This window comes from Saimiri boliviensis, chromosome 1 (genome assembly GCF_048565385.1).
Source record: "Saimiri boliviensis isolate mSaiBol1 chromosome 1, mSaiBol1.pri, whole genome shotgun sequence".
NCBI classification, from domain to species: Eukaryota; Metazoa; Chordata; class Mammalia; order Primates; family Cebidae; genus Saimiri; species Saimiri boliviensis.
In genome coordinates, this window is record NC_133449.1 from 182,633,310 (window position 1) to 182,660,591 (window position 27,282).

The window sequence follows — 27,282 nt, forward strand, 5'->3', positions numbered from 1 at the left end:
CAAGATCATGTCCTTTTCAGCAATGTGGATGGAGCTGGAGGCCATTATCCTTAGCAAACTAAGGCAGAAACAGAAAATCAACCACATGTTCTCATGTATAAGTGGGAGCTAAATGATGAGAGTACATGGGCACATAGAGGGGAACAACACATACTACGGTTTATCAGTGGGAGGAGGGAGAGGATCAGGAAAAATAACTAGTGGGTATTAGGCTTAATAACTGGGTGATGAAATAATCTCTACCACAAAACCCCATGACACAAGTTTTCCTGTGTAACAAACCTGCACATGTACCCCTGAACTTAAAAGGTAAAATAAATAAAAACATATTACTTTTGCTTTTACATTGAATTTTTTAATTGGGAAATGATTATTTCTAGTTCAGGGGCCTTTCTCTAGTCCTATGATTGTATCCCTTCAAAAGTTTTAATCATATTTTATCTAGGTTTTCTTGTATTTTCTATATTAGCTCTCCTCCATAGTAAAGGCTTATTGCAGTTTTTCAGTTTAGTCTCCTTCTATCTGGGCTGCCATTTTTCTGAGTGGATTGTGATCTTTCTTTGTCTTTTTATACTGAGAGTGTACAGGTTATGACAGTTAGGGTAGGGATTTTTCCTTTTGTGACTAGCTGGTGGTTAGTTTAGTCCCTTTGTTGTTCATTTTTTGAGACAAGGTCTCACTCTGTCACTCAGGCTGGAGAGCAGTGGTGCAATCATGGCTCACTGCAGCCTTAAACCCCTGGGCTGAAGCAATCCTCCTATCTCAGCCTCCCGAGTAGCTGGGACTACAGGTGCACTTGCCTGGATAATTTTTTGTATTTTTTTGTAGATATAGGGTTTCATCATGTTGCCCAGGCTGGTCTCAAACTCCTGGGCTCAAACAGTCATCCTGTCTCAGCCTCCCAAAGTACGGGTTACAAGCATGAGCCACCACACCCAGCCTTATCCTCTTTGTTGATGTAAGTGGCAGAAGTCCTCAGTTCACGAGTCCAAGTAGAGATAGGTTGAGAATAGCCCAGTGTGGAAACTGCCTCTAAGTGCTATCACCTGAGGAAGAGTTTGCCTCTTTCATTGCTGCATAATGCAAACAGCAGAAACATTTTTCCCTTCCTTTCTCTGTGTATCCACCCAAGACGACTGACTCTCATCATGTACTCTCTCCACCCTGCATTAAGTCTCATTTACATCTTTAGCTCCAACCAGCACCTTCTTTCGAGGACTTGATACCTTCCTGTATGCAGAATCCCCTCTGGTTGCCAAGAACAGACCTTGATTTTTTCTGGATGGTCACATTCTCTAGAATGTTCCCAGGTCACCATTTACCTCAGAAACTCATGTCCAAATATTTTAAAAGCATTCCTCATTCCAACTAGATAACATGTTACTGGAAAATATAAACATATTATTGCTTTCCTAAATTACATCTCTATAAATAAAATATGTACAAAATTTTGTGCTAGTATAAAAATAGATCAGATATCGTCATTCAAATGTATAGCTTCTGTAATATTCATTAAATACTTCTGATCTATTAGTCTCATCATTCATCTGGTTATTGCAAATTGCCTCATGTTATTAGCTAATTTTTCATAATAGTAATGTTAGCTAACATTTACTAGGTGCCTAGTCTATGCCAGGCACTAAAGTGTTTTGTATGTATAAAGTTATTAAATTCTCACAAAATTCATGAAATTTATTGTACTGCTACTTCCAGTGGTACTGCAATATAGAAACTAAGGCCTTAAGAGGCTAACTTAACCACAGAACCACAGTCACACAGCTAACCAGATGCTTTATTTCCCCCAACTAAATAATGAAGGACTCAAAAACTGCTCAGAGCTTACATTTCTCTGCATTCCCAACTGTGCGTGGCATTCAGGCGCCCACTAAAGAAACAGCTATTGAAAGAAGAAACAATCTTTTACCCATGTTTGATCCCTACTCTGCAGTGCTATAATGCAAACATTTCAAAGGTGTTTTAGTCATAAATGAAAGCATTAACATAAGATAACCTAAAGCTAGTTACAGAAGATTTGACTCTCAGCCACTAACCTGAGTTCCATGGATCCAAATATGAATAAAATGTTGCCTCTGTCCTTCAAGAACAAGTAGGCTGAAGGGACAGCTTATATACATGCAATAAAATAAAATGGTATATATTGTTTTTTAAGTGTCTGTAAAGTGCTATGGGGCCACATACAAAAAAATATTTTTTTCATAGGAGCATAAGGTTTTTTCTCTCATTAATCAAAATTAGAATCAGATATAGAAACACTAGAGTTTTTTTATTAGAAAGTTTATTGTATTAATCTATAAACTCATTTGGTGATATAAATGACAATGTAGGCTAATAATGACGAAAAGTTTATCATCTTTGGAAAATAGAGATAGGTCAACACTGAAAGCATTTTTGTGTGCTACAACCAAGTAAATCCTAATGTATTTTGATTTTTTCTTTTTAAAAATATATATCACAATTCAGTCATATCAAAACGAAGCCTAGACTAAATACTGAACTAGCATAAGCAGACCCAGTGTTAGGACATCAATATTAACAGGACTCTAAAAGGGCAGTTTGCTGTACATCTTTAGTTAATAAACAAGCAACCATCCATACCGTGTGATTCACACCTGCATATCCATGTACACTTCCACGATGTGAAGCCTTTTAGATCAGAATCCCTCTTAAACATTCAGTTTGAATAATAAAGACATGTTGCCCAGAGACAGAAAGTTCATCATTTTAAAAAACATAACCTTAAAACTTAATTTTTAATGATTTTGTTTATTTTAAGCATAAAATGGACTACTAATATTGACATGAATTATAAATGATATTGTGATACTCTTGTTTAACTTTTGCAATATTACCACTTAAAAATCTCCATAATTGGCAGTCACTGTGGCTCTTTGGGGATTAAGATGACCACACCTTCATAAAGTTGTTTGCATTTCTCACAACACACAGTCATTACGCTGATGGATTTGGTTGAGTCAGGTTAAAACTGTCCTGTTACAAAATTCCATGGTTGGTTTTCCTGAAATTGGTGAATAAAAATTCCATAAAGATAATACTAAACATATTAAACTCTCTGTTAACATTACTACTATATCACAGGACAGCAATTAATGTCACTGTAAATAATAAAATGTTCCTTATTATCACATAATTAACTACAAATAACATATTCTCCTTATTAAAGCAAACATGAGTTATCATTTGGGCAAGTTCTGATGTACTTATATATAAATACAAATAATTTATAAATTTTCTGATACATCAAGTTCTAAGGAAAGAATAATAGTTTGACTAACAATATTTTATGGATGGCTTTTGCTAGGTATCTCTAAATTCCTTCACCACAGGATACAGAAAGAAAATTAGTTATAGGGTACAAAATTAACATGGGTTCAAAGGTTATGAGAATAGATTCACTTGGTATAAAAACTAACATCACTGTCAAGTTAAATTTAATATATCTGGAAAAGTTCCTAAAGTTTGTAATTTCAGAGGTAAAATTTTGCTAAGTTTCTTTTGTTTTCTCTTTAATTCTCATTTTGACAAACGTATTCCTTTCTTTACCCAAATTGATATCAAAATATCTAGAAAATTTTGCCTTCTCAACCAGACCTCTCCAAATACAACATGTAGTTTTACGACATCCAAATTTCTATGTGTGTTCTGATGTTTAAAAAGTCCTGAGTGCGCCCTAATAAGAATTGCCTCAGGTACAAATGTCGTTTCAGGACATCAGCTCACTGGAGTGATTTACTTGTCAAAAAGAGCACACAGGAAGGGACGGTGGTAGCCCTTTGGAGTCCACATCCATTGTCCGGGTTTCCAATTAAGTTGCTGTTGCCTTGTATGGAAGCTTTCATTTTATTAATAGTGGAATGAGAAAAGAAACAGGTGTTTGTTGTTGTTGTTGTTGTTGTTGTTTTTTAATCTATCTCTAGGGAATAATGGAGAAATTCAAATTGACCGTGGTGCTCTGAAGAGATAACTTTCAAAGAGGGAAAATGTCTTATTTTTCCTTACCAAAAAGGACCCCGGATAGTTACTGACTCACACGTGTCTCAATCAGATGCCTATCACTAGTCAAGAGCCAGCCAGTGGTTAACTATTGGGAGAAAACTATTGTTTCTAAGTCATGTTCCAGGTCATTCCTTATTTCCTTGAGTTGACTTTGGAGTTCCTCAAAAGGAGCAGCCATCAATGGAGTGAGTGTTCAAAGTGTGTCTGCTGTATTATTCATCTGATCAAACCACCATTACACGTGCAGACGTGTGACATGAAATAACTGGATATTCCAGCTCGGTAAGTGGCAGGGACAATGACTTATGTGCACTACAGAAGGGATGCACATACATCTTTTTTAACTGGCTCACTGAGACAGAATGCCATAGAGGATTTCATGTCTTTAAAACATTGAAGACCACTGTTACTCTGATAAAGTTGCTTCCTTATTCAGCTTTTCAGTGCCGTTGCTTCATCAAGTAGATCAACAAAAGGGAAACTGGCTTTCTTGCATTGTCTCAGCATTCTGATATTGCAAGATAAGTCTGGTTTGCTTGGAACCATCCAGATTTAAGCTCATTACAGGATAATTAGTAATAATGCCCTCCATTTACTCTCAAGAGTGTCCCAGTTTGGACGGTCAGTTGTCTGATCACCATAATGAGTTTTTTTGTAAGATGAGTCTGCAGTACTCCTGCAGTAACAACGTTTCCTTTTTGCTCCCCTTCTCCCTGGTTTAAGCAAGACTCAGAATGAACAGATCAAAAGGAACTCCATTTTGGAATATTTAAAAGCATCTCTATTTCAATCATAAGCCTATCACCTATGGTTACTACTATTTTAGTAATGACCAATTTTAATCCATTCAAATTATATATTTTCATCTTGTCCCTCCAAAAGAAAAAAGAACAATGCATTTTTATCAATCAAAAGATGAGCGGCAATAATACAAGGAACAATGAACATATAATATTTTTTCATTAACAATCCAAACACTACAAAACATAGAATATGCAACTTAAAAATGGAAATACAAATTAATGAAAAGTGGGATACATGTCACATTAGCGATGCAAAAGACCAGCTTAAGCATAGTTTCTCTAAATCGACAATTAATAAAAGGAAAGTGCCCTTTCTCAAATATGCACAAAAATATTTCAGTCACCTCTAGGGAAAAATTAATCAAAATGTTCTGCTAATTCTATATTACAGCATGTATTACTAATGGTTTACAAAACTTAAGCATCGTCTTGCACTTAAAATTTACAACCTTTATCAATCATTACACACTCATTCCATCCAGTCTGTCAAAAATAAAATCATTTCTTTATGAAATAATTACTGATATGTTATGAATCTCAAGTGGTGAATATGTATGATGGAGCCAGTGATCAGAATAATGTCATAGATCCGAAGTTGTAGAGGGTCAAATAGAGAGAAAAACCACCTCTGCCTGTAACATTTGTGTATTGACTTCTGCAATACTTACTAGTATTTCTGCAATAATTCTAATTATATATCTTCTCATTCAAAACAAAATCTAAGATTTTCATGTTTAAGTTTTCTGTCCACTTTTAGAGTATATTCAAAGTTTATCCAGTTACGCCACCTGACAGAATGTTTCCTCTTGCATTCATATTATCCCTACAATTCTGAGTCCAGCTGAATAAAGTTAAGAATAAGGACTTGACAACACGTTTCTTTCCTTCTACATGTTCAGTGATTCCCACTTTCCTGAAGTAAGTTTTATGGTAAACTGTACAATCTTAGGTACAGCTCTATATGATGCAAATGAGAAAGAAAATACTCAACTTTTAATTTTTCAGGCAACGTCAATGTCCACTGCCATCTGTGTCTCCGAGGGAGTTCTGCAAGTTCATGATTTCAGCCAACATCTTACAATAAGTCATGCTTCACGGGGATAGTTCTAAATCTAACAGCAATGGCAAATCACATCTCTAACTCCTTCAAAGCCACTTGAACGAAAAGCACCTATCGTCGGTGTCAGCCTCAGCCTTGAAATTTCTGGTTCATATCCAACAGTTGCAGCCTCAGCTTCGAGCTTTCTGGTTCATGTCCAACAGTTGCCTACTGGAGTTGATTAACATTCACATGAAAGTGGCACAATTGAGGATGGAGAAGAAACAAATTGCAGTTCTGGAAAGTATTCCAGTGGCTACCAAGTGGTCCTTTGGTGTCATTCACTGCTGCTGCTGCTGCTGCTGCCACTGTCCTCTCGCTTGGGGGAGGATGAACTGTCTCGGACTGGCAGCAGGTCATAATGACAAGGGATGTGACTGTTCTTTGGGAGGTCGTATGGATCCTGGGTGAGATGCCCATTATTGCTGAATGCTCCTTGAACAACACTCACTGTAGGTTCTGTGATAACCAAGGACTCATTAATTTATCAGCAATGGAAACACTTTTAAAAAGAATATGGCATTTCTGGCAAATATGGAACACACCAAAGGGACTTTAAAAATATATATAAGAAAATACTGGTTTTAAAAACATCGTTTTTTAAATAATCACATAGGGGTGTCAAATCTATGCAGTTGGAGCAACTAGCAAACACACAGTGTGTTCAGAACAAAAGGATGACCACATAATCAGGATGAAGACATCAAGGGAACATACAGAATCCTGGATATAAATCATTGTCTGAAAAATACCTTAGGGATAAAGTAGGCCAAGCCCCTATTCCACAGGTGAGAAGACTGAGGTTTTCAAACCTTAATTCAGTTCATGAAAACACTCAACAAGTTCACAACTTTAGGATTCAAGACTCAGGCTCTCAGTTCAGTTCCCATCCAACTGTGGTGGGGTTGTAGGACAGTTTAAAGGAGAATTGTTACTGACTTTGCAAAAATAAATTTAGTTCACTTTGACTTCCATTTTTAAAAGCTGCCCTGGCCAGGCGTAGTGGCTCACGTCTGTAATCCCAACACTTTGGGAGGCCGAGGCAGGCAGGTCATGAGGTCAAGAGATTGAGACCATTCTGGCCAACATGGTAAAACCCTTTCTCTACTAAAATACAAAAAATTAGCCAGGCATGGTGGCAGGCGTCTGTGGTCCCAGCTACTCAGGAGGCTGCAGTGAGTCAAGATTGTGCCACTGCACTCTAGCCTGGTGACAGAGCAACACTCCATCTCAAAAAAAAAAAAGCTGTTTTAACACTTTAAAAATAAATTATTTTATATATTTTTTCTCAGGGACATATCTGGCATAAAATGAATTACTAGTAGTAAAGAAGTAGGCACTTCATTTACAAGCAGTAAAGAATATTTTAAAGTTAAAACCATAAATACTAAGAGAAATGTAGAAATGAGACAAAAAGAGAGAAAGAAATGAAAATCTATAGCCCTATTGTTTAGTCAATGGTAGTGGTGGTATGTTTTATCATTTCCCAGATGGTATTCGTAAAAGACAATCAAAATAACTCCAATTTTAAATTGAATTCATGTTAATTTGTAACACATTCACATCAGAGAATATTACTGCTATATTGAACAAGTTTAAAAGTAAAATGTTTCAATCTCGCTAAATGCAGTATATTAATATAATGAACCAGCAAACGGAATCACCTGTTTAATCCACTTGAACCATTTGTTTTGGCTAACTAGATATATTAGCTAATATGATACATATGCTATCCACATGTGTGCCAAAGTATTCACTATGTTTACAAAACAAAAGATGAATGACTAGGTGAAAAATAAAGAAAATTTACTTTAAATTTTTCTAAATGATATTTTCCCTGGAAAATTTTCTTGGCACCAATTAATATGATCACTATAAACACAGGTTGCATCTGTTAATAAAATATGGTGGCAAAACCCCATCTCTACTAAAAATACAAAAAATTAGCTGGGTGTGGTGGTGCACGCCTGTGGTCTCAGCTACTTGGGAGGCTGAAGTGGGAGGATGGCTTGAGCCCAGGAAGTAGAGGCTGCAGTGAGCCGACATCGTGCCATTGCACTCCACCTGGGTGGCAGAGAGACCCCATCTCAAAAAATAAAATATGGACCATTATTTTTAATAAGATTTCTATGATCTGCAACTATTATATTCACAATGACTTTAAAATTGTTTTTAAAAACTTATGCACTAGGTTCTTTCTATGGCTAGGAGAACTCACCAACTTCATAGACATTCTTGTTGGCTGAAGTTGAGTTATTGATCTCTGCATATGGGGAATCTCTTCGTGCTGGTGATTTCATCTCCACATAACCACACTCTGAGTTTTTAGGGATAAGTACAGGTGGGTCTTTAATGGTGGCATATGGGTTTTCAGAACTGCTTAGGGAGCAGTTACTTGAATTATATTCAGAATTCTTTCCCAGGTCTGTGAAGAGAAATAGGAGGGGAAAGCTAATGCTGTGTCATTGGCAACATCATTTCTTGGTGATAACTTCCTTTTTTTCTTTATAGCTAGGTTTTCATAATGCTATACACTGAAAACAATACAGATTTTTCACTTGTTTTGGAGAGAATTTACTATAAAATGACCCATCTGTGAAGCAATTTTAGCTCCTCTCCAAGATGAGTACTGACATCAACATTATGTATCTGATTTCATTTTTATGATCACATTCAAATATAATCAATTACAGTCTATTTTATTAGTAGAAAATTTGCTGGAGTTCAGTCAAGAAATCAACTGTTGATGGCCCCAGGAGTACCAACCAGGGCTCCATTACCATGAAAAGAAGGCATTTGTGCTGGGAGAACTCTTGGTAAAAGCTCTGTACTGGGCAACTAAGCACATACACCCATCCTAAAGAGCAGACCTTGGTCAGCAGGTAACCACGCGGATCTTTCCTTATTACCCTTGCTGTTTCCCTTTATATGTTTCTGTCTTCCCATAAGCCATATTTCTTTCAAAGGAAATATGAGTGTTTCCTTAGCAAACTGAATCTTTTGTTCTTCAAGACTTAAGCTCTGCCAAGGTCCACCTCTGGTCACATTCTTGATGTCAGTCACACGTTTGTGTGTTTCGTATAGTAACTGACCACACTAAAAATTCTACATTTTCTCTTGCCACTCTTGCTAGTTTAAATATTATTTCAGCCTTTGAGATTAAAAAAAAATTAATTGTGCTTCTGATTTCTTCCTCAAATTTGCACCATACCTTTTAAGGATTTTCCCATATAGCTTCTGTCAAGTCCAAAAGCACCTGTGATAAGGGAAGAAAAAAACACCCAGTGAAAACTGAAAGGAAGAAAAACCCCATCCAATATTCCAAGGTCCTGGAAGAGGATTTCCCATTCAACAACCAACCAAGGCTGTTATTTTCAAGGCTTTACACCAGATCAGTTGTCCCAGATGTCCCCAATGCTTAGAATTAAACACACACACCTTTGATCATTCACCTGGTCATTTACAGTGACTCAGGAAAGGCTAGTCAAAACAGGATAGAAACTGAGGCCCAGAGATAAATCAGTATACTTGATTCAAGTTCCACAGTGGAAAGAAAGGATACAGCCAAGACTAGAGTTGACATTTCACACCTATGTGCAGCTATTTCAAGGATCTGATGGTTTTCAAATAGTTATAATCATTACTCGGCTTTATTATTATCTTCACTATAAGCATGTTTTCTGGAGACTGGAAGCTTTGAACACTGTTGACTAACACTTTACAGATGGTACTAGCTCTTTCCTGTCTTTATTCAGCTTTTATTTTATCAATTTGACTTTTCCAGGTATGGGGACATAATTGTGTATGAGCCTAGTACACAGAAAAAAACTGCTTTCTTGTTTGAAAATGGCTGGTCTTTATTTGGTGAAAGTGGAGAAGGAAACAGAGTAAGAGTGTTCCTGCTCATGCTGAAAACAATTGAGAGAATGTGCAACCACTTACAGATATCAATCAGGTCACAAGCACGTTGTATAAAATATAAGCATTTAATCACAAATTCATACTATTACAAACAAATAAGAGGACATTACCTAGCCCATGTTACACTATCTGGTATATACACGTAAAATTGCATTATTAATACTGCATGGGAATCAAGTATTCTATTGGAGCTGTGTTGTCACAAAGGAGAAAACTACAGATTAGAAGACAAAGGAATTAGATGCCATCGCTTATTGGCCATATGACTTTGGGCAAAATGTTCCACTCTCTGAGTGTCAATTTTCTCATCTCTAAAATGGGGAAAACAAAATTTGCCTTCTTGCCTTCCAGAGTTTTTGTCATCATTAAGTAAAACAAAGCATATGGAAAGGCTTTGTAAACTTTGAAGCACCGTACAAATGAAGTGTGTCAGTTAGTGTAACACTCAGTACTACCCTTTGCTTCAGTCTTTCCTTAAGCACTCCATGGCATTTTCTTTTTCATATATAGTACTTTAGGTTCTGGGGTTCATGTGCAGATCACGCAGGATTGTTGCAGAGGTACATACATGGCAATGTGGTTTGCTGCCTCCATCCCCCTGTCACCTATATCTGGCGTTTCTCCCCATGTTATCCCACCCCAACTTCCCTACCCACTGCTGTCCCTCCCCTAGACCCCCCACCCGGCCACAGACCCCAGTGTGTGGTCTCCCCTCCCTGTGTCCATGTGTTCTCATTATTCAATACCTGCCTATGAGTGAGAACATGTGGTGTTTGATTTTCTGTTCTTGTGTCAGTTTGCTAAGAATGATGGTTTCCAGTTCCATCCATGCCCCTACAAAGGACATGAACTCACTGTTTTTTTATGACTGCGTAGTATTCCATGGTGCACATGTGCCACATTTTCCTTGTCCAGTCTATCGTCCATGAGTATTTGGGTTGGTTCCAGGTCTTTGCTATTGTAAACAGTGCTGCAATGAACATACATGTGCATGTGTCTTTATAATAGAATGATTTATAATCCTTTGGATATATACCCAGTAATGGGATTGCAAGGTCAAATGGAATTTCTATTTCTAGGTCCTTGAGGAAGTGCCACACTGTCTTCCACAATGGTTGAATTAATTTACACTCCACCAACAGTGTAAAAGTGTTCCTATTTCTCCACATCCTCTCCAGCATCTGCTGTCTCCAGATTTTTTAATGATCGCCATTCTAAATGGCAAGAGGTGGTATCTCAATGTGGTTTTGATTTGCATTTCTCTAATGACCACTGATGATGAGCATTTTTTCATATGTTTGTTGGCCTCATATATGTCATCTTTTGAAAACTGTTTGTTCATATCGTTTGCCCACTTTTGAATGGGTTTGTTTTTTTTCCTGTAAATCTATTTTAGTTCTTTGTAGATTCTGCATATTAGCCCTTTCTCAGATGGGTAGATTGCAAAAATTTTTTCCCATTCTGTTGGTTGCCAATTCACTCTAATGATTATTTCTTTAGCTGTGCAGAAGCTCTGGAGTTCAATTAGATTCTATTTGTCTATTTTGGCTTTTGTTGCCAATGCTTTTGGTGTTTCAGTCATGAAGTCCTTGCCTATTACTATGTCCTGAATGGTTTTGCCTAGATTTTCTTCTAGGGCTTTCATGGTATTAGGTCTTATGTTTAAGTCTTTAATCCATCTGGAGTTAATTTTAGTGTCAGGTGTCAGGAAGGGGTCCAATTTCTGTTTTCTGCACATGGCTAGCCAGTTTTTCCAACACCATTTATCAAACAGGGAATCCTTTCCCCATTGCTTTTGTCAGGTTTGTCAAAGATCAGATGGTTGTAGATGTGTGGTATTGCCTCTGAGGCCTCTGTTCTGTTCCATTGGTTTATATCTCTGTTTTAGTACCAGTACCATGCTGTTTTGATTACTGTAGCCTTGTAGTACAGTTTGAAGACAGATAGCGTGATGCCTCCAGCTTTGTTCTTTTTTGTTAGGATTGACTTGGCTATGCAGGCTCTCTTTTGGTTCCACATGAAGTTTAAGGTGCTTTTTTTTTTCCAGTTCTGTGAAGAGGGTCATAGGTAGCTCGATGGGGATAGCGTTGAATCTATAAATTACTTTGGACAGTATGGCACCATGGCATTTTCAATTATCTTTTAAAAGAATATTACAGGACAGGTTTGACGGCTTATGCCTGTAATCCCAGCACTGCTGGAGGCCAAGGTGGGTGGATTGCTTGAGCCCAGGAGTTTGAGACCAGCCTGGGCAATATGGCAAAACCTTGACTCTAATCTTTTAAAATATAATGCAATACAATAAGAATGTTACAGACTTAGGTTAAAAGCAGACAGTAAAGTAACAACTAGCAATGAACAGTCCAAATAAATATTCAAGAACGTTAAGAAAATCTTTGCCACTGTGCATGCATCTCAGAGTGATGTTAAGCTCAAGTTCTGATGGTGGTCCTACAGGGGTCACTGGGTAAGCCCACACTGTTGTGGAGAAGGAAGCAGCCTCTAAAAGGAATATTTTCCTCTCTCGGGCAAACTCTCTTGCATCTGGGTTGTGGAGACTAACCAAGAGTCTGGTTAGAGTCTGGGGGGAAAGGCACAGGGTTATGCAGGGAGGCAGCATAAATAGGTATGTAATGAAGAATTAACCTTACTAAAGAAAGCACTGGCCTTTGCCCTCAGCTCCTGGGAGGTGATCTAGAAGTCCTTGGACTGTCCTGCCCAATAGGAGTGCTTTTGTTTACCTGGGGGCCCAGGGCTACACTGGATAGTGTAACAAAGTGATTTATGGTGGGGGGTTTGGGACATACGGTATCATGGCCACCTCTGGAGGGGAAAGACTAAAGGTCAACCATCTCTAAATAATGGGAGTCAATCGCATCTATATTACTGAGCCCCCCAAAAACTCTGGATACAAAGGCTAAGGTGAGCTTCCCTGGTTGGCCATACTCTGTATGTGTGGTCACCCATTGTTGCCAGAAAAAGTTAGCATTTTCCATGGCTCCACTGGGACAAGAAGACCCAAAAGTCATGCTTTGAACTTTCCTGAACTCTGTACCATGTGTCTGCTCCCCTGGCTGATTTTAATCTGTATCCTTTTGCAGTGACAAACTATAACCATGAAAATTCCTATTCAATGAGTTCAGTGACTCCTTGTAGCAAAATATTGATCCTGAGGATTGTCTTGGTGATCCTCTAACTTGTAGCTAATGTCAGAAGTGAGAGTGGTCTTCTGGAGCATGGTAAAAAGGACCCACGAAGATGGGGCACAGTCTGTGATCTCTAAACAGCTTTATCCAGGAGCTCTGTCTATGCTCCTCTTTGCCAAATACCCTTGGCCATCCCCAGACTTAGCAAAGTCTTGTTAAATGTCCATTTTAATCGTAGCTGTGCAATGGCTAGCCTTCCCCCAAGATGTGAAAGAGAGAAGCAGCATGGAGCAGATAGCAAGTTAAGGAATAAGAGCTGGGGCTATGATGCCAGACACCCCTGCCAGATTCTCTCTTCATTGCCTTGGAGGATCAGGGAGCTGTTTTAACAAGGGAGCAATCTGGATTCCCCATAAACTCCTGTATGTACCAATCCCTGGGGCAGGGCTTTCAAATGCTTGGTTTAATTAAATTCACACAATGAACCAGTACACGGTTAATACTCCCATTTTACAAATGAACAAATCAACTATGAAAGGGTAAGTGATTGGCCCAGTGCCATCTCAGGGCTTTTTGTGTCTAGTTCAAGGCTCTTTCAGATACCATCGTGACAACTATTCCATCATTTAAAACACCTGTACGCTTTACCATCCACAACATGACTGACTCTGTCCTTTGTGAAGAAGAACTTTCTCCATGCAACAACTTTAAAGGGATGTTAAATGCAGAATTACACTTGAGTGAGAACAAACCAAGAAGATGCAGAATTTCCAAAGAAGATTCTATGTTCCTAACACTCAGTCCTTTGGGTCTCGTTGAGCCACAAAGTTGAGACATTTATATGTGACCAATGCAGTGATTTTGTATCTACTGGAGTCTTCACAGTGGTCTAAGACACAACAAAAGGACTTTTCTTTCACTAGTGCTGGTTGGTATTTTGCTAAATATTAATTCATATATTCCTTTGAGCTAAATTAGAAATGTAATTAAGACTCCTAAAATGTCTCCTTTAATGTTACATGATGTTACCAATAAGTATATTGTGAGTCTAGTATATAAGTAATTTTACTGTGGTTGTAAATACACATCCTATTGATAAAAATGGTATAGAAGGCAGATAAAAGGAATTTGTACAGTGAGCATGATAATCACTACACTACGGAAATGACTACGAATTCGTATTCACCACTAAAACATTTTTATTCCATAGAAAGAGGCATTCCCACAGGGATCTGACACTGTTCTTACAGAAGAAACAGTGTTTAAGGGCAGCAGCCAGAAGACCAGCTTTGAAATCCAGCTTTACCCCTTTCCTCCTATAAAATTTCAGACAAGAGGTTAACCTCTCTCTGCTTCCCAGTTTATTTATCTACAAAACAAGATTCATGGAAAAGCATCCACCCAGGAGGACTGTCAAATTTAGGAAATAGGTCAAGTGCAGTGGCTCATGCCTGAAATCCCAGCACTTTGGGAGGTCGAGGCAGGCAGATCACTTGAGGTCAGGAGTTTGAGACCAGGCTGGCCAAAGGCAGAAACCCTGTCTCTACTGAAAATGCAAAAATGAGCCAGGCATGGTGGTGCACATCTGTAATCCCACCTGCTGGGGAGGCTGAGGCAGAAGAATCTCTTGAACCCAGAAGGCAGAGGTCACAGTGAGCAGAGATCATGCCACTGCACTACAACCTGGATGGCAGAGTGAGACTGTCTCAAAAACAAAAACAAAACATAAAACAAAAAATTAGCAAACAAAGACACACAAAGGTCAGTTATATTAAAAATTTAAATAACAAATAATCTTTAGTGTACAGCCCATGTAATATCTGTGATTATATTTATGCAAAAAATATTTGCTGTTTATCTATCTGAAATTCTAATTTAGCTAGGATTTCTGGCCCCTACCTCCAAGTAAATGTATGTGAAAGGATTTGTTACCCATAAGACACTGCACACCTGTAAGTTACTATATCATCAAACTCCTCTCTGAAAATATGGGATACGGGCTTGGAAACTGCAGCACATAATTAATGGTATATCACAGAAGTTCTTTAGGTGTGGACCAAGCATTTCTTCCCCCTTTTCAGGAGGCCTATGGGATCAAAACTATATGTATATATATATTAAGAGATGGGGTTTTGCTATGTCATCCAGATCAGACTCAAACACCTGGGCTCATTCTCCTGCTTCTGCCTCCCAAGTAGCTGGGACTATAGGCCGGTGCCATTGTGCCCCGCAGCAAAGCTATTTTCATAGCGATACAACATTACTTGCCATTTTCACTCTAATTATCTTTCAAATGTACAGTAGAGTTTTTCAGAAGTTACATGAAGTATGGGACCCAAACCAACTGAATAGAAAAGCAAACATGATAATCTAGCTATCTTCTATTAAGTCAGACATTGAGGAAATTTTTTATAAAAATGTAAAATAGTGTTGCTCTTCTCATTAATTTTGGGTGGCTTTGGAAAATGTAGTGATTTTTCACAAAAACACAATTTACGTTACCATGAAATATGATGATTATTGTTAATTTAAATAAATTAATATTCTATTTTTCCTGTTTTTATTTATATATTAAATTTCATTATCACAGTAAATTTCATTTACTATGATAAATATAAATAGATGTAGCCCCTATCAACAGAAGCTTTTTGGAATCCTCGAGAAATTTTAACAATGTAAAGGAGTCCTGATTTCAAAAAGTTTTGAGAACCACTGATCCACTGTATTCCTGTTGGTATTTCTGTTTTCTCACCTGAAAGGGAAGGAGATCTCAAGTACTGATACCCTATATCAAAAGAGAACACGGAGGAGCTCACAGCTGGGAGCGAAGCTCACAGGGTCCAATACTAGCTCTAACATTTCACAGGCAATGAGGCCCTGTGCAAGTAACTTAACCTCATTATGACTCAGTTTCTCAACTGTAACATGGAGATGGTGATAACATTAGTATCTACGTATAGAGCACTTGTGAGAATTAAGTTAACAGGCATAGAGCTAGAATGTAAGCTACGAGTAGGCAGTAGCTTTTTGATCAATTCCTGGCACATAGTAGGAACTCAATAAATGTTTGTTGAATAGATAAAGCCCTGGGGACAATAGTTAGCCATGTGCAGGTGCTAGAAATAATTCTGTTATTGTACTTTTTGATGCAAGTTTTCAGTAGATCACCTTGGCACAGACAGAGATCTGTGACTGTTTCGGTGACGGATATGCAGGTCACAGTGCTGCTGGGAGAACTCACCGAGCTCGTTGAGGTAGCCGCCATGCTTCCAGTCTGCCGGCAATGTCCCAGTGCAGTCCCCCACGGGGCCTCTCTTCCCAGGGTTCACATTTTTAAGATTCACAAACAGTTGATTGTTTTTTGACTGTTAAAAATATAAACAATGAAAGACTTAAAAACAAAATACAGTGCAGCACAGCACAGCGTTATGGAACTGGGGAGAAGTCCAGGGTGCATACTGAGGACCAGTCATTAGAGGGGGCTGAGCTCAGACGCCGAGGTGACTGCTTGTAACCTGGTGGGACTTGGAAGCTAACAGGAGCTCATGTCCTTCAGTCCCAGCTACTCCCTCAATTGCCTCAAGATCTTCATTTCACTCTGTCATCCTGTGCCAATTAGACCTTTTTTGGATTTATATACATGTAACTTTGAATTGGAAGAAAAAGTGAATTCTTAGTCTAAGCCCTCCCATCAAAAATTCTATGTTTGTGTGAGTCACAGGTGACTCTGAGCAGCTTCCCTAGGCATAAACACAAGGATAACATTATCTGCTTTGCTTCCGTCCCTGACTTTGTATGAGAACAAATGAAATGATGAATGGGAAAGTCTCTGGAGAATGTGAAGTGCCATTTAACCATGAGGCACTATAATTAAAACCTATAGCTGCATTAATTAAATTACAACTGGATTAATTTAATGAGCTTGATTTTTTTCCTAATAGAGCACTGGAATTAGACAACGGAGATTAGAAATATAATTTGGGTATGATTGGAAGAGATATGTGAGATTTCAGAGCATTGTGGTGAAGACCCAGGGGTAAGTTGGGTGCTATTAAAGGAGCAGCTCTGGGTTCTAGACAGCTCTGTCTCCAAACTCTCTGTGACTCAGTTTCCTCATCTGTAAAATCAGCATAATAATCGCTCTTGATTGGTGTGAAGATAAAATGAGTTTGTATTTTTTAATGATTAGAAATGCTTGGCACGTAATAGTAGGTTGTTGCTATGTGACCACTAACTCACAAAAGTATCAATTTACATGGTTCAGCCCAAATCAGTGCGTGTTACTGTTGCTGTTAGTAAAGCACAGGTGGCCAGGACAAGGTACTAGAGGACGGGCAGTCAGAAGAGGTGCACGTGGAGATTTTGCCCATGGCTGATTCTGCTATAGGTCTTTACGTTTTTGTTAATGTCATTATGAGTCATTATTTTAAAATCTCATGAAAAATTAGAAACGTTTTTCTAAAGCGGTGTAATGGAAACAGTACAGATTGTAGAGAGAGACTTTGGCTCACACAGCAGCTGCCTCGCTTCTTATCAGGCAGCTGTGTCTGGAAATGACTTAACTCCCTACTACTCAGGTTTTTGTCAGTGAACTTGAGATTCCCAAGGCACACCCAGAGGGCTGTTTACAGGAATAAATTAGATAATACATGTAAAGGACCTAGAACAGCCTCTGGTAAAGAGCAGCCCTCAATAAATGCTGGTTCCCTTCCTCTGTCCCCGGCCCGCTTTCAAAGATGTGAGCCCATTCCTCTCACCTTCGTGACGGTCATCCTGTCCCTGTTGTTGACGTGAGGAGATGTGGCACACTGGGTGAGCGTGTGGTAACTGGGATTGGTGAAGTAATGGCTATTAGCGTTTCCACCATTGCTGTGAGGAAGGGTTCCTGCAAGAAGGCAAGGAAATGGTTAAGGCGGCAGGCTCCCATAAACGTGTGTGAAAAAAGGGAATCAAAATAACAGAACAAATGTCTGGACTGCTTCCATATCACAAGCTAGACAGACTCTCCTCCTGCCCAGCCTACTTAGCAAAGCTTCTAGAAGCAACAGGCCGCTGCCCTCCTGTCTTCTTGGAAAAGGACGAAAGTCTTGTGAACAAATGTGAACCTGAGAGAACCAACCCTATAAGATCCACAGGAGTGGCTAACTAGGCCTCAATTTTAAATAGAGTCAAGCAGGCCCTTGCTATGGGTCACACCTGTACTCTGAGTGCCTGAAAACCAGCAGCTTTTTATCTTTGGGTCTTTCAGAGCTCCGCTGAACCAACCAATCAGAGCTTACCTGCCTTAACCAATCGGGGCTCAGCTTTATCAACCAATCAGGGTGCAGCTGTACCAACCAACCAGAACTCAGCTGCACTGATCAATTAGAATTAAACCAGTTTCAAGCCTTCATTTGCATAAATGTACCTGATGGGAAGCTGGGAGGGGACTTTTGCTGTAACACCCAAGCCTTCCCTTTGTTTTCTGAACTGCACCTTCATTTTATACTGTCTGGAAGTCCTGGGTTTGCAAACTGTTCACCAGAGTAAGATATCTTTCCTCCAAATTCCTTTTCAGAGAACTTTTGTTCACAGGATCCACAGACAACTGCTGTTTGCTTTGGGGATTGTACGAGCTGGGAAGGCATCATTTGAAGCTACTCTGCAACTTTCCTTTTTATAAACACTTGAGTGCTTGACACAATAATTCTGCACTGAAAATGCACTTCTATGCTAATCAGCTACTTCTCATATTTCCAGAGAATTTTGTAGTTTTAAACATGTAACCAACCAGAAGGCCTTCAATAATCACCCCAAAATTAATAAAGATTTTAAGCTTTTAAATGCCTCCATGTAAGTGGTTATTTCTCCTGATAATTGATTATATATATATTTTTCCTTTTATAGAGCCTTGTGACAGGAAAAAAATCAAAAGAGTTTTCTTAAAGTGCTGTGTTGGTTCTTGCTAATACCAAAAAGCTGTTTCTGATATAACTTGTTTCCCTCTAGTTAATGATTCGGGTGGGCCTAGGGAGAGGCCGGGAAGCACGTAGGAAGTTCCCACGTTCAGAGGCAGGAGAACTAGTCTACCCCCTGATCCATGACCTTGGTAAACTTACCCTCTCTTCCTTCCCACCACCTCTCACATATGAAAAAAAGCTTGAGGCTAGATTGAAATTCCCTAAATCTAAAGCACAAACACAATGAACTCAGTTTTAAAACCCTCATAGCAAACCACAGAATGACAATTTACTATTGCTGAAATATAAAACTCACCTCTAGCAATGTATACCTTTTCCAAACATACAATTCTCTCAATGAGAATTGACAGAAACAATGGACAGCACAGCCAAACACCCAGTTGTAAAGAAACAGGATGAAATTTAACTATTCAAGAAGCAAAATGTCTCCCCTGCCTCTGGTCTTACCTGAAATGGTATAATCTGCATTGATGACCCTCATAGCAGGGGTGTAGGTAACTGCTGGCATGCTTGAGTCCTTTCCCTTCTGCTTGTGTCTATAAATAATGAACAATGCCAGTAGGAAGAGAACAACTAGGACAAGAATGATGATGCCCGCAATGGCCCCGATCTGGTAGGAATCAGCAGGGAGAGCAGTGCTGGTTCGGCTTAAGCTGTTCAGATTTCCAACAATGATAACACCAGCTAGAAAAAGAAGAGAGACTTGAGAAAGGATGACAATGCACTGGATAAATGTTTGATCTCTGCTTACAAAAACCTCCTTCTGTGCTAACGCCTGCATATTTTCAGTTCATAAAACATTAATTTGGAAGCAGAGCAGGAAGAAAAAGCAAACATTCCTCATTGTCAGATGTTGTTGGCCTATCCGTGCCCAGAGAAAGGCTGCCGTAAGCCTCAAAAAGAGACAGAAGCTGGGCACAGTGATGTGTGCCTGCAGTTTTAGCTACTCAGGAGGCTGAGGTGGGAGAACTGAGGTAGCCTAGCAGTTAGAAACGAGCCTGGACAACATAGCAAGACCCTGTCTTTAAAAAATATGAAGAAATAGGATTTTTCTGAACTCAAAGAAATTCTACAGTAGGGTTTGAGACTTCTTATATATTTCAGATTAAATACTTAGACTGGCAATTAATTTGGGGTAATAATTTACCTAATTTTTATTTTGCTTTATTATTCAATACTGAGTTTATGCAGTTAAATGCTAAATGTCCCAACTGCTTAACCAAATATTATGTCTATCCTTGGCATTTCTAAGAGTAATTTTCCTTCTAAGCAAGCATAACACCATTATAAATCTAGTCTAAGAACAGGATCGGCATTTTGCTAATTTCAATAGGTCTTTTACCTTAGAAGATATTTTTCATCCAAAGTTATTTTCCATGACAGAAAGATTTGTCCTGATAATACCTGATAGCATTACCCTAGTATCTTGCTCATTAAATTCAAAATTCAACATTACATAGTTTTTCCTTGTGGTCCATCAAGTGAGGATGCTAAAGCCATGGGTTGAGATTCAAGAAATCTGGCATCTAAAAAAAATTGACCTAGATATTCTAAACTTTCCCTTAAGTTTTCAGGCTGCAGTTTTATCATCTATAAACGAGAAAAGAGGCCTCTCATGTCACTGCTTCCAGTTCAAGTACATGTGCCTATGATTTTATGATTCTAAATGCTAGAGGACCTTCTCACAAAACAATCTGCCCTGAAACACAGACCACCAAGGACAATGTAGTGAGATTACAGAGTATTTGCAATAATACTGTGATCATGAAATATCACATTCCATTGTTATGACAGTCAGATGTAAATCATGAGCATGTGAAGCTAAATGCTGTAAATATTTACATGGCTTGCAGTTTAAGCTGACTCCATCTATGACAGTTTTCTAAAGCCTTTTATAACCTATCTGCTTATTGCCTAGCAGGGACTACCACATGCAGTAGAAGCTGTGGCTCTCTGGAGGGCATGCTTTAGAACCATCAGAAGAACTTTCTCAGAGTCCCCAACCCGACTCAGAATTTCTCAGATGGGACCACGAAAATGACAATTATGGTCATTGTGATACACACCCCAGTTAAAAACCAGGGGCACCAGTTTTACAAAAAGTTAAACATATGCCTACCATATAACCCCAATTATTCTACTCCTAAATATTTACTCAAGAGAAATGAAAGCACGTGTCCATGCAAAAACTTGATTCACTCTTGTTCATAGCAGCTTTATCAGTAGTACAACTGGAAACAATCCACATGTCCATCAGCACGTGAATAGGTAAACAAATTATAGTATATCCACACAATGAAATACTATTCAGCAATGAAAAGAACTGAACTGTTGATATGTGCAACAACATGGTTCCATTTCAAAATAATTATGCTGAGTAAACAAAGCCAGACCCCAAATTTTACAGTATAAAAATTCATTTCTATAAAATTCTAGAAAATGAAAACTAGTCTATAGTGACAGAAAAGAGATGAGTGGTGGCCTGGAGCTTAAGGGATGGTAGAAGTAGGGAGGGGCATGAGGAAACTTTCATGGTGATGAATATTTCATTTATAATGGTGATGGTTTCACAGGTGTATAAAAAGTTCAGATTTTACTAAATTGTATACATTAAATAGGTGTGGTTTTTGTGTATCAATTACACCTCAATAAAGCCAAAAAAAAAAATCATAGACCCAAAAGAAAGTTCATGAGTTTTAGAATAACAAAAATCTGGCATAGAAGCTGTGACATATTCTAGATATTAGCTGTGTGACCTTGGGAAAATTAACCTCTTTAAGCTTTTGTCTCTTTATTTGCCAAAAAGCAACAATAAGGGATCCATCTGGCAATTAAATAAGTCACCAATTATGCCAGTTACAACTATGGTGAAGATGATGCTAGATAACATAAATGAAAATACTCCCCATTGCCTGGAAGATGGTGCTCACATGGTAAGAGGGATTATTTGCTAGTACCTTTACCTTGATCACATCTTGCACCCTTCCATCCAGGGCTGCAGTAACAGGTCCCGGTGATATGGTCGCAGGTGGAGTTGTTCAGACAGTCACATAACTGGCGACAGCCGTAGCCATATGTTCCTGCAGGGCACTCTAGAGAAGGAAAGTCAGATGTAGCTTTGCAGCCTTGGGAATCTGGAGCAAGGCTGTCTCTGACTGCAAGCCTTGCACATCTCTAGATGAATCCTTTCAGAGGATTCCTGTTCAGGCTGACTTGTAACCCCCAGAGTGTCCCAGAACTGGACAGCATTCCCGGAATCACGAACACTCACAGTCCAGGTTGCACAGGGTTAGAGACAGGGCTGCTCGACATTAGAGCTCCTGACGCTGTCAGCTGCTACATACCCACCTCTATGATATACGGAGAGTCTGTGAAATTCTTATGAAACAGATGATCACTAAGGGCAATTTGAGTTAAGTCTACCAGGCAAAACTGTGGGCTGGAAGAGGCCTATACTGAAAAGTATAAACTAAAGATAAACTAAAATATATTCTTGAGAACATATATACTTTACTGTAGGCTCAGGAATCTTCGTAAATGCACATTCTCAATGGAATTAGCCAGGAATAGGAGAAGAGGCAGACAACAAATTTTGTTGATTTTCTAGGTAAGAGCCTCATTTGCTACGGAATGGTTCAAACTCTGGATATGCAGGTTGACGTCTTAAAGACAAAAATAATGGGATTCTTACGATGTGGTCTTAATAAGAATTAGGCATGAATTTCAAAGAATAGTGTAAACATGTTAAATCTAAAAATCTTCGTGACAAAATATTGATGCTTTTCATAAAGTGAGCAGCAGGGGGCAATGTGCTATTATTATTAGAATTCTCTGTCAAATACAGGGTTTCTGTTTACAAATAATCACTGGGAGAAGTCTCCAAAATACAGACATTTTAATTTGCTGTTGAGAGTAATCACGGAAGCACTTAAGAGGTTTTCATTTAACGAGACCCTAACCAGTTATCTGTCATTCAAATAAAATTTTGAGCCTCTTCTGGTTTCCATGCATATGCTTAGACATTTATACACAGACCCACAATATTTGTAGGCACAAAAGAGGTGTGTATGCAACCATGACACTCAGTCAGGATCTGTTTCACGACTCATTGAAACAGTGATACAAAACTAAAATTGGGTTGTCTCTGTCTTGAGCTGATTCCTAGATGTCACTTTTGTTATATTTGCGAGAAAGAGGATATGCAAAAATACCCTAGGGTTTAGCATGTAATAACGAAGCAACCAGGTTCAAAGTGGCTCTGTGAGGTGCCAGTGGAGCGGAATGGGAGGGATACTTTATTGCCAGAGTCCTGCTATCCTGATCAACCCTTCCAGGCCTCACTGCTCCTGTGGCCATCAGCTCGGCAGATCCTTCCCTAGAGTACAAACTGGTGAACAGAAATTGCTCTTCATCTTCTCCTGCTTAAAAGGTTTTATCATGATAAAGTGGGTCCAATAGAGTCCTAAGTCCTTATTTATTTATTTATTCTTTTTTTTGAGACAGAGCCTGTCACCAGGCGCCAGGCTGGAGTGCAGTGCCTCGATCTGGGCTCACTGCAACCTCCGCCTCCCGGATTCAAGCAATTCTCCTGCCTCAGCCTCCCAAGCAGCTGGGACTACAGGCGTGCGCCACCACACCCAGCTAATTATTGTATTTTTAGTAGAGACGCATTTCACCATGTTGGCCAGGATGGTCTCGAACCCCTGACCTCGTGATCCTCCCACCTCGGCCTCCCAAAATGCTGGGATTACAGGCAAGCCCTTATTTATTTATCATAGATACTGAATGAAAGTCACAGAGGGATGGAATAATAAGGAATTATTATTGTGTATTGAAATACTCAATTTTATTAAGACTAATGTTCTTATAAGTTTGTGAGAAGATACATAGATAGTGGGGTGGAAATTAAAAAATAAGGATGAGTAATTCCAACAGCATATGAAGACTTAAAAAAAAATTAAGGCAGTATGTTGTCTTGAAGGTTGTTAAGACTAAGATGAGAAATTGTTAATGCAAGGAGTATAAAAGTACTATCTAGAGAAGGTTGTGGAAAGGGCGGCAATATTTGCATGGATTTGTTCCCTCCTCAGCAACAGGGGTTGGTCGTGGGCCACTAACCCTCCTCCCCACCGAATGTACTGCCCTCCAGTGTGAGACCTGGGTCCCACTTCTGCCATGAAGAAAGCTCAACTAGCTCTTTTAAAGCTCTGAGCAGCCACATTCCAAAAGTAAGAAGGAGAGGAAGGGAGAGCCCCAAAGAACAGAAGGAAAACTTGAATTCTGTCTTCATTCTTGTAATCACACCTCCTCCACCCAGAACGCTGAGTAGCCAGCGATGATCCCAGGGAGGCCTGACCTTTGAGAGGGAAGTTAATCATGCTGAGAAGTAACCAGCCATCAGCTCAAACAACCTAAGAGTAGTGAATTCTGCCTTAACATTTCCAGGCATCTAGGAAACTTGATTCTAGAGAAAAAAAAAAATACTTCCTCGAGATGTCATGCTCTCATACTTACTCTGCTCACAGTGCCGTCCCATGAACCCAGTGCGGCAGGTACACTGCCCAGAGATGTGGTCGCAGTCAGCTCCGTTTTGACATTGACATATCAGCGCACAGTCTTTTCCATAAAACCCCAGAGGACATCCTGTGGGAGGAGGGAGGACATCAGGAGTCAAAAGGCTGCTGAAGAGAAACACCTGGAGACTCCTGCCTCCAACGTATTTGTGTTTCAACTTGAAGGACACTGAGCCATCAGCGAATACAGTGAATAGTACATATCTCAGCTTGCCACAAGAGCTTCCTTGAAGTCCCAAGATGAGCCTCTTGCAAGGAGGCTGTAATTCATAAGTAGAAGGCAAAAGAGTTCCATTCCTGTCACTGTAACCATCACTGGTACCCCTGGAGGCAAGACTAGTGCCTTCTAACAAAATGTCCCTTCAACCCTGGAAGAATAGGACATTTCCTTTCATTCTTTCACATTTCTACTACAATCCTGGACTAAAATTCCAATGGGCTGAGATGGGTACTCTATGTTAAAATTATCTGTATGCTTTTGTTTGTAGTACAGAACGTCACTATTGTCACCACTAGCCTTGTCCACTATATCTGTTATTAACTTAGGTAATATCAATTTCCCTAAAGAGGTGCACTAGAATGCTTACCTTAAAAAATAACTATACAGGTGCCTTGTAAAAAGCAATACACCTTCGCCCTGCTGCATAATATCCAATGCTTAGACCGGCGGATTTCTTGAGCTAAAGATGCCCAAAAATTCAGTTGGCTTACCCAGGCTGGCAGCTGCCCTGCAAGAGTGCCTTGGGGATCTCTGGCACGACAAAGACTTCAATATAGGCTGATTCAGTGGTTGTTTCCAAATATTGCATATGCTTTTCATTTTCCCCTTTTCTTATGAGACTTTCAGGAAGCAGAGGCAGTGCCCAGATGCCAGTTCGCACGGATGACCCTCTGCTGTGCACCTACCTACTCTGTGCCAGATTCTTTTCATGAATTCTCTTGTTGAATCTTTACAGCAGCCCAGAAATTCAGGGATGGATATTCCCATCCTGTAGACAGGAACTAAGCCCCAAGTACCCTAAGTCACACAGCTGGCAACTGGCAGAATGGCAGGGCTGTGATTCAAACACAGGGAGGTCTGGCTCCAGACCCCATGTTGTTCCTACTATATCATGTTACTTGCACTTAAAAAAGGGTTCTCTGAAGCAGGTTCTAATTTTAGAATTATTAATAATATCTTACAAGTACCTTTCTCTAAGAAGTGAAACAATATTTATAGATATATGATCTCTGCAGAATATGCTTGGGCCAGCCTTCTTCCTTACCAATTATCCTTTTCAAATTTTGGTTCAAGGTCTACATTCTCTCTTAGAAAGTTTTGAAAGACTTTTTCAGCTTTTTCTTTAATTATGTACTCTAATTAGTATTAGATAAGAATTGCTCAATTTTGGACCCATCTTTCCTCCTCAGCTTCTTGCTATTATTTTAAATTATCCGCTATTATTAATACTTAATCATAACACATGCCTTCCTGTCTTGTCTCCTTTTTTCAACTGAAGGTAAGAGGGCAGAGAATCATCTTCCTTCCCCAATGATGCTCAGCTTTGGAGTACTTTGCACATTATATCCTATCACACTAAAAGCCTCGTGGAAGAAAAAAAAATGGTTAGGATGCTATGAGATACAAAATGGAGAAAAGAACTAGAGCAATGGCTCTCAAAGCGTGGCCCCAAGCTGGCATTACTACCAGTTGACAAAAATGGTAATTCTCAGGTCCCAGGCCAGACCCACTGCTTCTCACTCTCTGGGGATGGGACCAGCTTCTGCATTTGTTGGGTCCTCCAGGTGATTCTGAAGCTTGCTACAGTTTGAAAGCCACAGAACTCCATCTTTTCCAAGAGCTCACATTAAATCAGGCAGTGAGGCTTGTTGTCTTCACTACCTTTCTAATTTCTATACTTATCCTAACTTTTGTGCTGTTAAAATATAGGATTGAGCATTTGATCCATATCAATATGGTTTAGTTAAAGGAGAGAAGAGAAAGAAACCGTAGGCCATCACAGCATTGCTCCACCTCAGTGTTCTGATAGAACCTAGAGACAGAATACCTGGAATGTAGCAGCTCTCAATTGCTTAGAGAAATTTAAATGTCTAGAGGTCATTAGGAGAGTGAAGTACTCCAACCTCGGGACCCTTGGTGAGCTCCGGTCATGCATGCGGGGGCTGAGGCTATTTCCTCCTTGGATGAGTCTCCCCTTGGTGAGCCTCAGAAGGCTTGTCACTTACTCTGAGTGCAGTAGAGCCCCGTCCAGCCAGGAGTGCATTTACATTCCCCATCGTAGGCGCTGCAGAAAGCTCCATTGTGGCAATTGCACGTGTGGATGCAGTTTGGGCCCCAGTGGGCAGGTGGACATGCTGAAATTACAGGTGTGGAGAGGTCCATGAGAGTTCTGAGGCCAATACCAAGAAGGGAAATTCCATCCAACCCTACAGATCTCCCTGCACGGCAGAGGTTAGCAGTGTACATCAGAACTAAGAAAGCATGCTGCTCTGAATTCTGCACTAAATCCCAGATGGCCTCTGAGCTCAACAGCAACGACTGTCATTACTGACATACATAATCATTTACAACTGCAGACTGAGGTGGCTCAGACAAAATCACCTCAAGTTTACAGATTCAGTTACTAAACAAACACTCATTCAGCACCTATTATGTACCCAACACTGTTCCAGGCACAAAGGAGATAGCAGAGGATAAGACAAAGTCCAAACCATCCTCTGGAAGCTTATATTTTGGTAGCAGAG

General features: G+C 39.5%; 1 protein-coding gene across 4 annotated transcripts in view; it reads right to left on the reverse strand.

The window, feature by feature from the left end:
• Positions 1–2,764: 2,764 nt before the first annotated feature.
• Positions 2,765–27,282, reverse strand: part of MEGF10 (multiple EGF like domains 10) — a 172,470-nt gene continuing 147,952 nt past the window's right edge. For 2 of the 4 annotated variants that reach the window (XM_074381937.1, XM_074381926.1), the window contains 9 exons: positions 26,764–26,892; positions 24,479–24,607; positions 21,922–22,056; positions 19,412–19,648; positions 17,762–17,889; positions 16,246–16,369; positions 9,149–9,193; positions 8,156–8,362; positions 2,765–6,396 (listed from right to left, as the gene is read on the reverse strand). In XM_074381937.1, coding sequence (XP_074238038.1) covers positions 6,215–6,396; positions 8,156–8,362; positions 9,149–9,193; positions 16,246–16,369; positions 17,762–17,889; positions 19,412–19,648; positions 21,922–22,056; positions 24,479–24,607; positions 26,764–26,892 — 1,316 coding nt within the window. In that variant the 3' untranslated portion in view covers positions 2,765–6,214. The remainder of the gene's footprint in view (positions 6,397–8,155; positions 8,363–9,148; positions 9,194–16,245; positions 16,370–17,761; positions 17,890–19,411; positions 19,649–21,921; positions 22,057–24,478; positions 24,608–26,763; positions 26,893–27,282) is intronic. The other 2 variants (XM_010339202.3, XM_074381945.1) reach the window with 2 other exon arrangements.